At 39.0% G+C, this 16,227-nt stretch overlaps 1 protein-coding gene across 2 annotated transcripts in view; it reads left to right on the forward strand.

Annotated features, from left to right (window-relative positions):
- SPAG16 (sperm associated antigen 16) overlaps positions 1-15,866 on the forward strand; it is a 1,757,100-nt gene extending 1,741,234 nt beyond the window's left edge. The window contains exon 16 of one of the 2 annotated variants that reach the window (XM_073553217.1): positions 15,379-15,866. In XM_073553217.1, coding sequence (XP_073409318.1) covers positions 15,379-15,554 — 176 coding nt within the window. In that variant the 3' untranslated portion in view covers positions 15,555-15,866. The remainder of the gene's footprint in view (positions 1-15,378) is intronic. The other variant, XM_073553218.1, reaches the window with a different exon arrangement.
- The last annotated feature ends 361 nt before the right edge of the window (positions 15,867-16,227 follow it).

Consider the following 16,227-nt stretch of genomic DNA (forward strand, 5'->3'; position numbering starts at 1 on the left):
ATTAGGATATAGTTGGCTGCATACTGTACACTGGCATGTAAAAGTTTGGGCGCCTCTGGTCAAAAATTCTGTTATTGTGAACAGTTAAACAAGTTGAAGATGGTATGATCTCTAAAAGGCCTAAAGTTAAAGATGACACATTTGCTTTGTATTTTAGGAAAAAATATGTATATATTCATCTTTTACATTTTAAAAGTTACAAAAAGGAAAATGGGCCGATGTATAGGTTCGGGCACCATGCATGCTTAGTACCTAGTAGCACCCCCTTTTGAAAGTATCACAGCTTGTATACACTTTTTGTAGCCAGACAAGAGTCTTTCAGTTCTTGCTTGAGAGATTTTTATCCATTGTGCCTTGGAAAAGGTTTCCAGTTCTGTGAGATTCTTCTTTCATGCTGTGCTATTTCGAGGTCTAGCCACAGATTTTCAATGATATTCAGATCAGGGGACTGTGAGGCATTTCATCGCTTCTTCCCCATGTCTCAATGCTCATGTAGTCATATGCCAGCACCTTTGGGTTTTAGCAGACCAAAATCAGCTATACAGTGCAGGCAGGAGGTTGAATCTGCCTTTTAATTTGGGCTCACATTAGCCTAAATTACAGGGAAAATCATTTAGCATAAAAAAAAAATTTTTCAATGTATATGTTGTGCATTTTATGACCCTTTTGGGGGTGCAATGTGTGAAATAAAAAAAATAAAGATGCAACAAAGGAAAAAAAAGAACAATATTTAAAAAAAGGAAGAAATTCATCACCAGTTTAAACAGCTGTTTTAACCCTCGCCATAGACGAAACAAAAAATTGATAAACATACCTAAAAATAATGTTTACAGACAGTTAAGCCAAATTGAAAATGTGCGGTATTGTAGTGGGAATTTGTGCTTGTTAAAAAAATTGTGAAAAAATGTGAAAAAACACGTCTTTACTTTTTCCCCTGATTTTGACAAAAATAAAAAATGAGAATATAAAAATGAAAAAAAAAAAAACACAAAGAAAAGGCAAAATTGGTTGAATAACTGAATGAGAGAAAAAAAAACTTTAGAGCTATTAAATTTAAAACCTCATATATGAAAAAAAAACGTAAATGTGTCTGGTCTTAAGAGGGGAAATTATCGCAGCCTTAAACTGGATAATGGTAGGTTACTTACTGGTAGGTTACAGCTATAAGTGTTCAAAGCCACATTATTCCATGGAATCCTTGTAGGAATGAATTGCTGGAGAAAGTCAGTTATTCTCTTTGCTCTGCTACAGAATCTTTGCACCTTTAGGCATGCATAAAAGATGTAAAGCATTGTTCATTCAGAGGAAGAGGACAAGGAAAAACCCTGTTGATTATTAGAAAAGTCTGCGAGGCACCATGTACCTTACACATCAGGACTTTATAGTCTTACTCCAGGGAGCCAGTATTAATTGAATTAAGAGATCAAAAAGACCATATGCTGTTTCAATCCCTGAGCTTGGAAGTGTTCTTCAGGTCATAATTCTAATGAACCGTGTAACAAAATGTACCAAGAGTGCAATACAGTAATGCTTGAGCATGGGTTATCATTACAATGGACCAGTGGGTCATTTGTCCTGATGAGTATTCTTTTTGTGGGTTCAGGTATGATTTTTGGAACATGATTTTTAATTTAGATCCAGGACAAGGTAATAAATAAGGTAATGAGCAGACTAGTTTAAAATAATAATTTTGCAGTCTTTCAAAAATACAAGTCTACTATGCACACCCGCCCTCTGTCTCTCTTAGCAGAAGTCAACTGTTCACTTAGAATAATAAGTAGCCTGAAAATATTCTTTACAGTCTGTCCATTGATTTGCTTTAGGATGGTGGACTGAATGAAACTTCTGCATTGCCTAATGTACATGTAACCTATCATGATTATTTTAAAGGGAGTGTGTCAGTGACTTCTTCCCACCTGCTGCCTGGGAGTGACAGGTCTTTGCCTACATGCGCGTATAGGCCAATCAGGGGAGCAGCAGGCGGGGAGAAGCTACCGGGAACCCTCCTTTCCGATTAGTCTCCAGCGCTGCTCGGTACCTGGTGGCTTTTAAAGTATGTTTTTCTTTGAAATGCTGCAGTGTTTCAGAGTCAGACATATCTGGCAGAGGTCACACAGCCAGTACCTGCTACATGCTGCCCATGGATTGGGCAATGTGTATTCAGTGTCAAGTTTACTTTAAAGGGGTTGTCCGGTCAAAACCTATATGTGTGCAGTCACTTTGTGTGACTGCAGACTTATGAATCCCCCCAGCACACGCACTGTGCGCTGCTGGGATTTGCACGTTTCAGACCCGGGAATGGAAGGCATATATGAGTTATACATACTCCCGGCCAGTGGGCGCTGCCTCACTCCAAACACCGATGCCGCACCCGGTCTAGTGACACAGACAGCCAATGGGTGTTTCCGAATAAAGGGCATGGCCTCGCTTTATACAAGTGTATGGAGAGCAATGCTGAAACCAGCGAATCCTCGCAGTGCACAATGCGTGCTGTGGGGGGATTCCTAAGTCTGCAGTCACACAGAGTAACTGCAGTCTTATTGGTTTAGACAGGGCAACCCTTTTAATTGCAGCCTACAGTTATCTGGTGAATGAGTAAAAATGATCTATCCCTGATTTATGGAGTAAACAATTAAATAACTTTTTTTAAGTAATTTGAAATAAATACAATTTTCTTAGCTATTGATGTGCACAGAAAGATGGTTTCTTCTTTAGAACATGGGAAGTGTTGTTCTGATGTACAAGCACTTGTGAAACTAAAGCCATTTAGTCGGTAGTGTAGCATGTAACTCCCTATTTGTCCTTGCAAATCTTTCTTAAATGGGTCAGTTTGTGTGCTGTTTTGTACGTGCTTTTACACTCACCTTGACATGTAGAAATGCTCTTAGGGTGTTATGGTGCATACTTTATAAATAAGTTTCAGCGGCTGACCCACTTTAATTCATAAAGTAAGCGTTTCTCCTGCCAACAATATTCACAGCTCACAACACCGAACACGAATCTTTCTCATTTCATCTGCCAAGTTTAAATACAACTTGAGTCAAGTCTTGGTTGATAATTTCCAGCCCTTTGCTGGAATAGTTGGCAACTTTAGTTGAATTTAATGGCTTATATTAGACTAATAGATTTACACTTCCATTTTCTTATTGAGTATTGTTTCAAACCCAGTGGAACAGATTCACGTTTACGGTAGGTATGAGTTTACCAGACTGAAATCTTGATGATGGGATTTTAATTCTTTTCTGCCAGCGGCACTGGATTAGCATTAAATTTAAAAAATAGATCAGGTATGCCAGGGATGTGTAGAGAACACTTTTATTGCAGGGGACCTGGACAAACAAATGTAAAATTCTGGAAATCCGATTCTCCCCTGCTTAAAATCAAAACTGATCACATCTGTCCTTTATGTATTGTGTACATGTAAAACCACTTCTAAATTGCTGAATAGCACCTTATAATAATGAGGATTGGCAGATATCGGCATATTGGCATAAATCCATTGATCACGCTTGTAGGCTCTATATGTCGTCTTCTGATGTTTTCTTTTTTTTACTATAGGCCTAAAAACGAACAGGCTGATAGTTACCAACAGAGGCAACTTCCTGCCTGTTTAACCAGGCGCTGGCTCAGAGCGGTCACCGAATACTCATGCCTGGAAGTCAGAAGCTCCATGTTAACAGAGCAGGTCTTCTTCCGGACTGCTCTGCCATTGGGGTGTGACTGTCGATATCATGCTGATTCACTGCTGGCTCCCTGCAGTTAGGCAGTGGGGAGCCAACTGTCAGTCAGCATGACGTTGGCAGTCACTCTCCATCAGCAGAGCAGATTAGAAACTACCGCTCTGTTGATGTGACATAAACGGAAGCCGCAGAATCCCCAGCAGGAGCAGTCTGTGACAGCTCTGTGCCGACAGAGAACAGCGCTGGGCACAAGAGGCAGGTAGTTAGTGTGAAATATCTAGATCAGGAGAGTAGACAGTCTCAGTAATATCCTTTCCATTTAATATAAGCTCTGGAGGCAGATTCTTAGGTAGATCAGTGTCCGGCCCATAGATCGTAACAGGTTATTTACATATAAGAAAAATGTGGATTTCTCTGGAATAAGACATCGGATCACAGATATCAAAGAAACATTTTATTCTACTTTCTAAGACCTGTTTTCCCAACTAGACGGCTTTGGATGGATGATCCTACTGATAGATTCCCTTTGAGTTCCTTTGGGAACTATTATACAACTAGCTTTTGGAGTGATCTTCTTTTGGCCGACAACTTCTTTGGAGGATAATAATGGTCTTGATTTTCCTCAATTTGTAATCATTTCCAGCCTGATGACCAACAATTCTTCTTCTGGTCCTCAAAAATCACCTTTGTTCGTTACATGACACACTTCCACAAACGTGTTGTGAACATCAGACTTTGATATCCCTGTTTGTTAAATCAATGTTTCTCAACTCCAGTCCTCAAGACCCCCCAAAAGATCATGTTTTTACGATTTTCGTATTTTTGAACAGGTGATAATTCCATCACCTGTGCAATAGTAAGGAAATCGTAAAAGTTAAAGAAAACCTGGAGTTGAGAAACGCTCCTTTAAGTAAAAATAGTCACCTTACTCACATCTGATTGTCATCTTACTAAAAACATCAGACTTCACCTTCAAATTAGCTAATTCTAATGGTTCACATACTTTTGTCACAGACGTGATATTAGTTGTTTTTTCTCATTTAAAAATGACAAAGTCAAATATTTTATACTGATTTGTGTTGTTTAATTCAGGGTTTCCCAACTCCAGTCCTCAAGGCACACCAACAGATCATGTTTTCAGGATTTCCTTAGTATTGCTCAGGTGATAATTGCTTCACCTGTGCAATACAAAGGAAATCCTGAAAACATGATCTGTTGGTGTGCCTTGAGGACTGGAGTTGGGAAACCCTGGTTTAATTCTCTTTATCTTCTTTAAGTTCTTGTGTGAAAAACTGATATAGTCTTAAGTCAAATTTATGTAGAAATCTGGAAAATTCTGCAGGGTTCAAAAACTTTCCAGCACCTCTGTATTTTTTTCCTTTGTTTTTAGGCATAAATATGAAACTTGATGTGGACAACATGAGTCACATTTTTGTAATAAAGAGTTCTAATGGTGTAGGCGCTGCTTGAGGGAGATATTCAGCTTATATAAAGCAATAGCAGCAACATAATAAACTACTATCATCCAGATTGTCCCATATGGGGTAAAAGGAGTTAGTTGTGAGGAAAAGGCACAAAAAAGTGATTCCTCATTTTCTTTTATGCCGGTGTTGTAAAAAGCAATTTTTTAAAGAGTACAAGAGTACCTAACATTTTTTATAGTTGGTGACCACACTTTAAACCTTTTTATACTATTCTTCATTAGTTTATTTAGCCTCCTTGTCTACCAAGCACTCTACTGCAGTACTGTTTCAAGTTAAAGTTCAAGCTCCTTTTAGATGCTGCTTCCAACTGCTGCTCAGCAAGATCCTTACAGTGCATTTAAACAATGTCTGTATGTTACTTTGCCTCTCTCAGTTTGGGAGAGGGATACAGAGAGGCTCACAGAGGGAAAGTTCTGTATAGATCATTTGAATACAGAATACGGATATTGCTGAGCAGCAGTTGAACGGACATTCTACAGGAGCTTTGCAGAGAAGGAGGCAATATAAGATGATGGAGTTTATTACCAAAAATTAGTTTAATTTTAAATTAAAGGTGCGCTGACATTTGTTTATTACTGCTGAACTCAGGAACCCATGAAAAAGGAGGTTAGGGGGAACCTGACAAAAAAAAATGCTATTAACCTGCAGATATGGGGTTAACATGCAGGTTAATATCATTATTAACCTGCCCGATGCCCGCACTTAGTTGAACACTGCTGGGAGAAAATGAACTTCATACCACCCCGGCAATGTTTGGGTTTCAATCACAGGGTGGCACCAGCATGGGTTCAGTCTCCATTCTGTGTATAGAGAGTCGGGACTGTAACCGCGCCCCCGGCCCTGACTGACAGCCGGCCCCAATGCATAGCGTTTTGTTTAATCAGGTTTTTATATTGAATGTTTTATATAAAGTTGGATTTTTTGTAAACCGCACAATTTGTATTAAAAATAAAATGTTCTTCACTTATGAAGAGATGTTCTCACTATAGAAGGATGTACTCCAAAGTGTTTGGAAATGGCCTTATAGCCCTTCACAGATTAATGGTCATTTAACAATTGCTTCTCCAAGATCATTGTTGAAGTGTTGATGGCGTTAACACACACCTTACTACTCCTGTCCAGACCAGCAAACTGCCAAAACTCTTATAAAGGTAGTTACATGTGCTGATGAGTAATTCATCAATGGCATTGATTAGCAGCATATGGCTACTACTTACCCTTTTAACTCCTATGGAAACATTAAGGGTGTACTTGAGTTTTTACATGCTGTTTCTGCATTTTTTTTGTTAAGGACAATTTGTAATTTGTCACGTGTTTGGGCTGTATTTTGCTAATTTTAAGATTTTGGAAGGATCAGATTTTTTTTATTGTGTCCTGACATACAAAACCGTAGAAGTCAAAGAGGTTGTACTTAGTTTTCTCATTCAAGAGGGACCTGGATGCCTTTTTAAAAAATATAATATTGCAGGTTATGTGAACTAAATGTGATGGAACGATGATCCAGGGAACTAGACTGCTGCATGTTGAGTCGGGAGGTAAATTTTCCCCTAATATGAAGCTATTAGTGTCTGCCCCATGGGATTTTTGACTCTCCCTGAATCAACTTGTGAAGCTATAGGATGAACTTGATGGACTCAAGCCAACCTTCAATCTTAAAACTTTGAAACTGTATGATGTATAGTCAAACGTTCCCCAAAATGACTCCCCCCATATGACATTGAGAAATATCAAGGCGATTTTATTAAAATTAGTACAAATGTAAAGGGGAGCTTTGGAGCATCTGCCCATTGTATCTAATTCTACTGTGCGGAAATCAAGCGTTTTTTCTTGCGCTGCTTGTGGAATCCCTCGAATGGACTCAGGAGATGAGAAGATTAAAGTCCAATATTTACTGAGCGGTTACAATGTCTACACATTTTGACATTATCTAAGTTATTCCTCAGGATAAAACCAAAGATTGTGGTTTCGTCCTGAGGAAGAAGTTGGATAACTTCAAGACGCATAAACATTTTAACCGCTCAATAAATATTGCACTTTAATCCTCTCATCTCCTGAGTCCATTTGTTGGATTTCACAAGCAGCGCAAGAAAAACCACCTGATTTCCACACAGTACATCTCTTGGTCTGGTGATGACCCATGGTTTGCAGCAGTTGGTACTTGTTTAAAGATTGTTGCAATTCCAACACCACCAGGTGAGCAAGCACTTGCATTTTTTTTACTGTTTGTTTAACCGGATAAAACCCTATTTTCGCTTTCTTTGCTCCCCAGTCCCTCCTGGTCATTTTATCAAATTTGGTTCTGATTTCATTTTTTTTAAGAACTGGAATCCAATTACTTGACAAAATTGAAATATGCAAAATTCTGAGTCAGTTGATTCACGTGTCACATCATCTTGTAGATGGTCGTGGAGATCCCATGATCGGTTCACATTTGGAGAAAGGACTATTGTTTCCCAGCTACAAATGTCTCAGTTAAGAGTGAGCAGAACCTTTGTTATCACAATTCTAAGCCAGTCAATGCTTCACATTGGAGCAACCAGCAGGTTCACAGGCTGCTTTATGCCGTCTGAATAATGGATGAAACGCATTGTCTCTAGACTGCTCCAGGGAATCGGGTTTCTATATCTCCTTGTGTTGTTAAACATGTTGTAAAACAAGTTCCTGCGAAACATAATTTCATCTTGGCGACTGATCTCTAAACACTTAGTGCTGAGATTAAAAATGCAACTTATTTATTTCTGATCTGGGGACAACACCTTCTCTATTAATAGTCCATTTTATTATTATATTAGATCCATGTTCCTTGAACATATCTGAAGATGTTATGGCAAAAAGGGAAATTGGAAGGTTCAAGGGGGGAATTGGGTGCTTAGTATTTCTGCAGCGAGTGCAGAAGTTTGGAGAAGTAATTTAAATGCAGAATGGAAATCTCAGAAAAGTCTTGAAAGGAAGAATTCACATTACAGTAGAACTCAAACACAGAGCACAAATAAAAGAGAACATATTACAGGTCTTGAAAGTGGAGCGGAAGCAAAGGAACAGCAATATATGCCTCAACTTTCCGGGAGCTGAGACTTGTTTGTGTTTTACGCGTAGAAAATGGAAACCAAAATTACTGGCCTGTAATTTTCTGCCCTTCATGACTTCTTTCATGGTCCAACTTTCATGATGCAGCAGACAAATAATACAAATTATTGTAGTAGGAAATTCCATTATTGGCTAATAACCCTTTATTATTGCATGAGTGAGTACTGTGCTTGCATGGGTTGGATGAGATCCTCTTCTCTCGGCAGCTTGCAAAGAATTTAAATGAAGTATCTCCATCAGCACGAGCCACTTGGGCTAAGTTTAATGAATAAATGTTTATATTTGGGTTTTGCTGTAACAACCATCCATTTGCTCAGTCAGAGATGTACACGGGTTAAAGCCGAGCTTTCATTGCCTGCATTTTACTTATGAGAAATTGAGAAATATTTATTATGTGTATGTCTCCTCTAATTTTCAAAGTGTCTTCAGTGCAAATTGCACTTTAATGAAATTGATGACAACATTCAGATTTGGGAGGAATGTATTTTATTCTTAAAAATGCTTATCTGGCTTCAATGCGTTCTAGGAAAGTGTAGGGGGAGAATGCTAAGCAGTTTAGCATCTTCTATTGTGTGTGTGGTACCCATTTTATTCCCATGTCTATTTGCACATATTCATACACGTAACAAAGAATAATTGAATTGATTAGTAAACCATGTAAAGCCACGTTCACACTCCAATATTTTTATCAGTAATTTACATTAGTATTCATAAGCCAAAACCAGGAATGGTGTCACAATTCTTCCTATCAGTGTGTATTGGATGCAGTGAGTGGATTCAGGGTCATGCTTAGCGGTCAGTTTGGAGAGTGACAGCTCAGTCGTCCAATCTAGTGAGGGCCATGCTGGGCTGTCAGTATTTTGAATGGCAACTGAGTCATGCACTCAAGTGCAGAGGTGTGCTGAGCTGTTGATATTTTGATAATCAGCTCAGTTGTCCAATATGAGACTGGGTGGTGCTGAGCTTCCTTCAGGTGTTCCCTGTTCTTAGTGATTATTCAGCTATTTATTTAGTTATCAGTCCCAGATCTCTGCCAGTTGTAGCTTTCAGCTCAGTGGTGTGTTTTCTCTGTGCTCTGAACTCAGACATTCTGATCTTTCGTTGTTGAACCTTGGGTTTGCCTTTTGACTACCCATTTGCACTACCCCTTTTGTCTGTTCGCATTCTGACCTTGGAATTCTAACCCCGGACTGTCCCTGGCTATGCCTTTTGTCTCTTCCCTCTGTTTATAACGTAGCCATCTGGCTCTTGAACTTGGACTCCTTGACTTCCCTGACTCATGGCTTGTCCGTGAGAAGGGACTCAGCATCATAAATGGAACAAACAAATAAAGAGTATAGTGGAAGCACATGCACTTCTGCTGCATGGCTGACTCTCTGATTCTTTTGGATTAGGGCTTGTGCAGACGACCATTTTTTTGGCCTGAGTGTGATCCGACAAATCCTTGGATCTCACTTGGACCAATGTCATTCTATGGGACCGTGCGCATGTCTGATTTTTTTCCTCAGACCGAGTTTGTCCAAGTAAAAAAATTGAAGCTTACATGATTTCAATCTGTAAATCGGCCCGCACTCAGCCATTTAAGTCAATGACAACGAGTCTGTCAAAAAATCAGACCGCGCTCAGAAAACATCATGGACTCAGTGAATGGAGAAGATAGAGAATTTTTTCATTCTACACAGAGTGTGATTAGCATAATCGGACCTATTAGCACCAAGTCTGTGTGTTAAAACCTACATTTAGATAGATAGGTAGATAGATAGGTAGTTATTGAAGATAGATAGAGGATACATAGATATTTTAGATAGATGATAGATATTAGATAGGTAAGTAGATATTGAAGATAGATAATAGATAGATGACAGATGTAAAGTGGACCCGTCCTGTGTGACGCGACCAGCAGGCCGGTAACTAGAACAACAGGACGCGGCACGTGATACTGTCCTGTGTGACACGGCTCGCAGGCCGGTAACTAAAACAAGACAAAGGGAAGGGAAACAGTTACAACGGTGGGCCCTGCGATAGGGAAAGGGGACGTGGAGACCTCCTGCACTCCCCTGAGTCAGTGTCCGTAGCGCTCCTAATGTTCCCTATGCCGGTTCCGCACTGGGCGCCGATCAGGAACCTGTCGCCCTAGCACACCCTACACCTATCCCTTGCTAGGGAGCTGGGTGGCGCAGGCACTGGCCCCACCGCTGTACTAATACACACTAAGGAAAAACACAAACAGGGAAACACCACTTAGCTTTACTCTGTTGATGCAGCTCTCCTCCTGAGTCGCTGCCACCAAGCTCTGTCAGAGCTAAGGAAATCCCCTATGACTCCTTTTACACCAGGCTAAGACAGTGCTGTAAGGAATGCTCTCCCAGCTCCCTCCTCCACCAAGGATGGTTGAAATGAACACTATCACCAACACTGATTGCAACACCTGTGACTCTTTTATAGCAGAGCCAGCAATCACACCATAATAATAATCATGTGCACTTAACTAAAGAAACTAGAGTGCAATGACGCTCACCACCACCGGGGGCAAACTTAGAACAAACGACACCACAGTGCAATAATCCTAATGGCCACCGGGGGCAAAAACCAACCTTAAGCACAGCTTAGGGGAAAAAAAGATTACCTGTGCTTTTTATATGTCCTGATCCAGCATGGATCATGACAACAGATAACAGATAGAAGATAAATAGATAACAGATAGATATAAGATAGATAGATATAAGATAGATAGATAGACATAGGTAGATAGGTAGATGATAGATAGATAGATGGATAGATATGTAGATAGACAGATAGATAGATGATAGATGACAGATAGATAGACAGATAGGTAGATAGATAGGTAGATGATAGATGGATAGATATGTACAGTAGATAGACAGATATGTAGATAGATTTAAGTGACACATTGCTGGAATCAGGGTCTCTGTCTCTGCATTATGCTGCTTTCACATTAGGGGGCACAAACCAGGTGACAGATTCTCTTTAATATCACAATAATTTTAACAGAATTAAAGAAGCCCTCCAATCAAAGTTTTATCCTTATGTTTTCCATAAGGTCTATGACATCTCATGATTAAAAACTGACTAGATGAATCCTAAGCTCTATGTAGATAATTTTCACTGTATGAGACATCAGTCACTGCAAAAATCTATGGCAGCAGGTGGAGAATCAGCTTGATCAGGAGTTGAAGAGGGGAATGATTTCTTCAGGGACAAGAGACTTCCTGTTTCTACATAGAGCAGAGAAAAGAGAAGAATTATCTGGGTAGAAAGGCAAAATGGGCAATTGTCAGTACACAGTGCTATGTAATGTGATGACTGCAATATATTAAGAGGAGGAGGAGTGCTTCTTTAATGAAGGTGATCTCTATATTGGTTGGGGGGGAAGGATGGCCATCCCAATGCTGAATTTTGCAGACATTTAATGCATAAAAAAGCAGAGATGTGTAAAACAAATATATTGCCACTTACTATTCATCTTCTCTCACCAGCACAAAGCACACTGAGCAATCTAATACAGTGCAGATATGGCATCACTCACAGCTTATGGTGTAACAGAAAGATTTATAGGTCAACTAGGGATCAACTTACAATCTGATTTTAGCAGATGAGCGGCAGATTCCCTCTCTTCCTGCAGTATATAAGTAATTTGCATCGGCGGAGACAACTCGTATACATACCATAGTACCGGAGTGACTTGCAGAAGAAAATGCTTTATTTGGAATTGAAAATGAACAAGACAATTTTCAATCAATTTTTTTTTGGGGGGATGATCATCTCCAGAGTAATTTTACAGATATATTACGATTAAGCTATAGCGTGTTTACTGCAGTAAAAATGTATACTTACTGTTCTAGCTGTTCACATCAGAACAATTTAGGAGGAAAGAAATCTCTATAAAACTGAACGGAATGTTAGAAAAATCGTGTTAACTCTTCACCAAACTCACAGTAAAACCTAAGAAACATTATTTTCAGCAACAGAAGGGTTAGGTTTCTGATTTTTTTCTCTATCACTATACTTTATGCTTTTCCAGAGAACTCTAACAAAACAATCCTGACATCTCCATGGTCTAATGGACCTGAAGGACAATTGACTGAGAACTGAGATCGGAATAGCACAGTGGTGATAAAGCAGACAAAGGAGAACACATGGGATGACATATTTGGTGTAGATTTCCAAAAGTGATCAGATTGGATCTACTTTCAATGTTTCCATCAACCCCATACTAAACTTTAATGCAGTATATGGATTTGTTCAGTGTTGCTGTAGAAAATGGCAGTAACTGGGGGCTGATAAACATTTAGTTTTTTCGGAATATATAGAATCATTTTGTATTATTTGTGCATTATAAATATGGAGAATAACATAGAAGAAGTACATGGAATTCCGGACATTAGTTGATATAGATTAATATCTTTAATGTTGTGATTTATTTTCTAAACTCAGCCAAACAGGGAATCTCTTTGATGTGTTCCTTCCAGTATGCTTCTTTTAATCTTATCTTCTGGTATATGTGTCATATAACTCTTCTGAATAACACAAAAGCTTGGTTAGCTTAATCAATAGCTGGAATTCAGTAATTGCTGAGGGTTTTTTCCAAGGTATTTTAAAGGGAGCCTGTCAGATCCCCCATGCAATCCAACCCAGCAGCATTCACTTATCAGTAAATTCCCTGTATACCATTTTTCTTGTCAAATTAGGTTAAAAAAAGCATTTCTATTGTCCCTATTTCCTATGCTAACGAGGGCCTCGACTAGTCAATTGGTGCATTTGTTGCCCCAGACTAGTTAGTCCTCTTTCCATGTTATCATGGGCGTGATAACTTAATTGCACAAGTCGCGTTACCAACGCTTATGCAAATCTAGCGCATGCACAACACTCATACGGGCAGTATCACTGCGTCTCTGAAGCTTCCCGGCTTCAGAGTTGTACACTACACATGACCGGAAGCTACCTTCTGAACTTCTGGTCATGCGCAGTGTGCTCCTCTGAAGCCAGGTGGCATACACCTAGCTTAGAGGCGCAGTGTGCATGACCGGAAGTTCAGAAGATGGCTTCCGGCCTCTGAAGCTGGGAAGTGTACATCCGGCTTCAGAGACACAGTAATGATGACGGAATGAGCGGCGTGCATGCGTTAGATTTGCATAAGAGATGGTGACGCCGCTAGTGCAAATTATGTTATCATGCCCAGAGGGAAACATGGAAAGTGGGCTGACCAATCTGACACAACTAACGCCCATCGACTAGTCAAGCTTCACATTAATATAGGAAACAGTGGCATTATAAATCCTTTTTTTAAAACCTAATTTGACCGGAAAAATGTTAGATGGTTAGGCAGGGAATTTACTGATAAATAAGTAAATGCTGCTGGGTTTGAGGGCATGGTGGACATGACAGGTTCCCTTTAAATATCTTGGAAAAAACCCTTAGCTCTCTTGATTCTGTATTTTCTTCCATTTTTGTGCTGCATTGCTCCATTTGATAAATATTCACATTTGTTGCTTTTGGAGTGCAGTATGTGAAATCTCTGCTTGCAGTTCAACTGTTCAGTTCTTGATAGTCTTCTCTGGCAGTGTGCACTTTTATTCCTCCTTCCTAGAAGCAGCTGTGATTGGCAGTATCTGGGAGGGAAGGGTGAGAGCGCATGCCCCAAGAGAAGACACTGAAGCGCACAGTTGAATTATAAATAGAAATTTCTCATACTGAACTCCAAAAGCAACAAATGTGAATATTTATGCAATGGAGGGACACAACACAACATGGAAAAGTTAGAGTCAGGGGAGCTCTGAGATTTTTACAAGATATTTAACTCCATTTTCTGTGACTTCTGTGTCCACTCAAATTAGGCTGAGCTGAATTACCAGGCACAGCCCCTAGACAATAATGAGAGGTTCTGGTTCTGAAAAAAAAAGCAAATACCTTTTTTTTTCTTTTCAGGGAAACATCTTTCAAGGTCTCTCATCACCCAGAGACACATGAATTAAATAATGTAAAAAAAAATGTTTTCAGTAAATAAACTCAACTTAACTTCGGTTTATCATTGAAAATTTGTGCTGTTAAAATCACAAGTTAGCATACCACTATTAAAAATAATATTGTGGTAAACAACATATATTCAGATGTACTGCACTCTATCACAAAACATAATATCCCAATTGAAGAGGTAAAAAATGGCCCTCAGTACCTCAGTGCAGAACTCCTACATCTAATCTTGAGAAAAAACTCTCTATACACAAGAATGGTCACCATGAGTCCAAACCAATTTGATGTCTATCTATAATTATATACTATTAAATATAGGGAAAATTATAAAATATTATTTCATTATTACTACTAATAATAAAATAATAACTGCTTGTTGGGACTAGGTCACCCAATGCAATGCTGTGTTCATAATAACATCACGACCTCCATTCCACAGAGTTGTGACAAGTGTAAAATAGATTCTGATGAATCCTGAGAGACACTTGATTTATCATGCTATTCATCTAGACATTAGAGTTTCTGAGGTTTTGCTGCCTACTTTACTAGTCTTACCATCAAGACCCTGACGTGAAAGAACACAACTCTATTGTAACATAGAAATTAAAGATAATATATGCATAAGGATAATTCACATCTGTGTCACAGTCTCTGCTTATTAATAATACCAATGTCATGTAATGGAACCAGTAGAGTTCTAAATGGACCTTTCAGTTTTCCATAGGTGTGTGTCATGTGATGGAATCTGCAATGGAAGCTCTTAACAAAACCTCCGACCTATTGTCAACAGAGACTAATTATTAGTGTTCTTACCTTTAAATAAGCGTACTGGACTAGTAGATCAGGATGCAAGATGCCTTTCATAGGTGGGCTCTAAACCTAAATTATATATCGTCTGCTGTCCTGCAGCTAAAGTGTTTATTCTAATATATAGGCACAGGATGTCCATGCTAGGGATTTATGAGTTTACTTGCTGGCATAGACAGCTTGTCTCATTTGTATTGATTTATCACGCTTGGATTGAAGTTATTTCCAATAAAAACATTAATTCAGCACACGTCACTTAGAGTCTAATCATTATTCTCTGCATCATCCTCAGCATGAGTTTTACCCTTCTGATCTCTTCTCTCGTGCAGGTCAGTTGGTGTCCCTGGCCAGCAATGATGGAACAGTGAAGATTCTGGTGTTAACATCTGGAAAACTGACAAGCTTAGATGGCCATGAAGATGATACTCAATGTGTGATCTTTGACCACAAAGGAGACTATCTGATATCAGGGGGATCTGATGGAACCGTCCGTTTCTGGTCTTAAGAAGGAATGCATTATCATTCTATCCTTATTATCTTGTCTGGAAATATGCAAACATGACTAACGATTTCAAATGTTTAATAAAATGTTCTTGTTAGTCTAATGTGTTACATGTATTAGCATTCATCTACACTAAACCATATACCATATATAAAACATAATATATATATACATGCATATTGTGTACAAAGTAGACAGGTGTACAAAAATATATACATGCATTGTAGTGTCTGGAAACGTAGGCAGGTGTAGAAAAATGATGCAAAGTAATAATGGTTTCAAAAATAAAAGTGTTAATACACTGTTCAAAAAAATAAAGGGAAACTAAAATACCACATCCTAGATATCACTGAATGAAATATTCCAGTTGCAAATCTTTCTTCATTACATAAAGGAATGCGTAGAGAACAATAAAACATAAAAATGGTCAATGTAATTCAAAATTAATATCCCATGGAGGTCTGGATTTGGAGTGATACTCAAAATCAAAGTGGAAAATCAAATTACAGGTTGATATAACTTCAGTAGAAGTGCCTTAAGACAAGGAAATGATGCTCAGTAGTGTGTGTGGTCTCCACATGCCTGTATAACCTCCCTATAACGCCTGGGTATGGTCCTGATGAGGTGCAGATGTTTTTCCTTAGGGATCTCCTCACCAGACCTGGATTAAAGCATC

This window comes from Dendrobates tinctorius, unplaced genomic scaffold, assembly GCF_039654945.1.
Source record: "Dendrobates tinctorius isolate UK_male_01 unplaced genomic scaffold, ASM3965494v1 ptg000199l, whole genome shotgun sequence".
Lineage (NCBI taxonomy): Eukaryota > Metazoa > Chordata > Amphibia > Anura > Dendrobatidae > Dendrobates > Dendrobates tinctorius.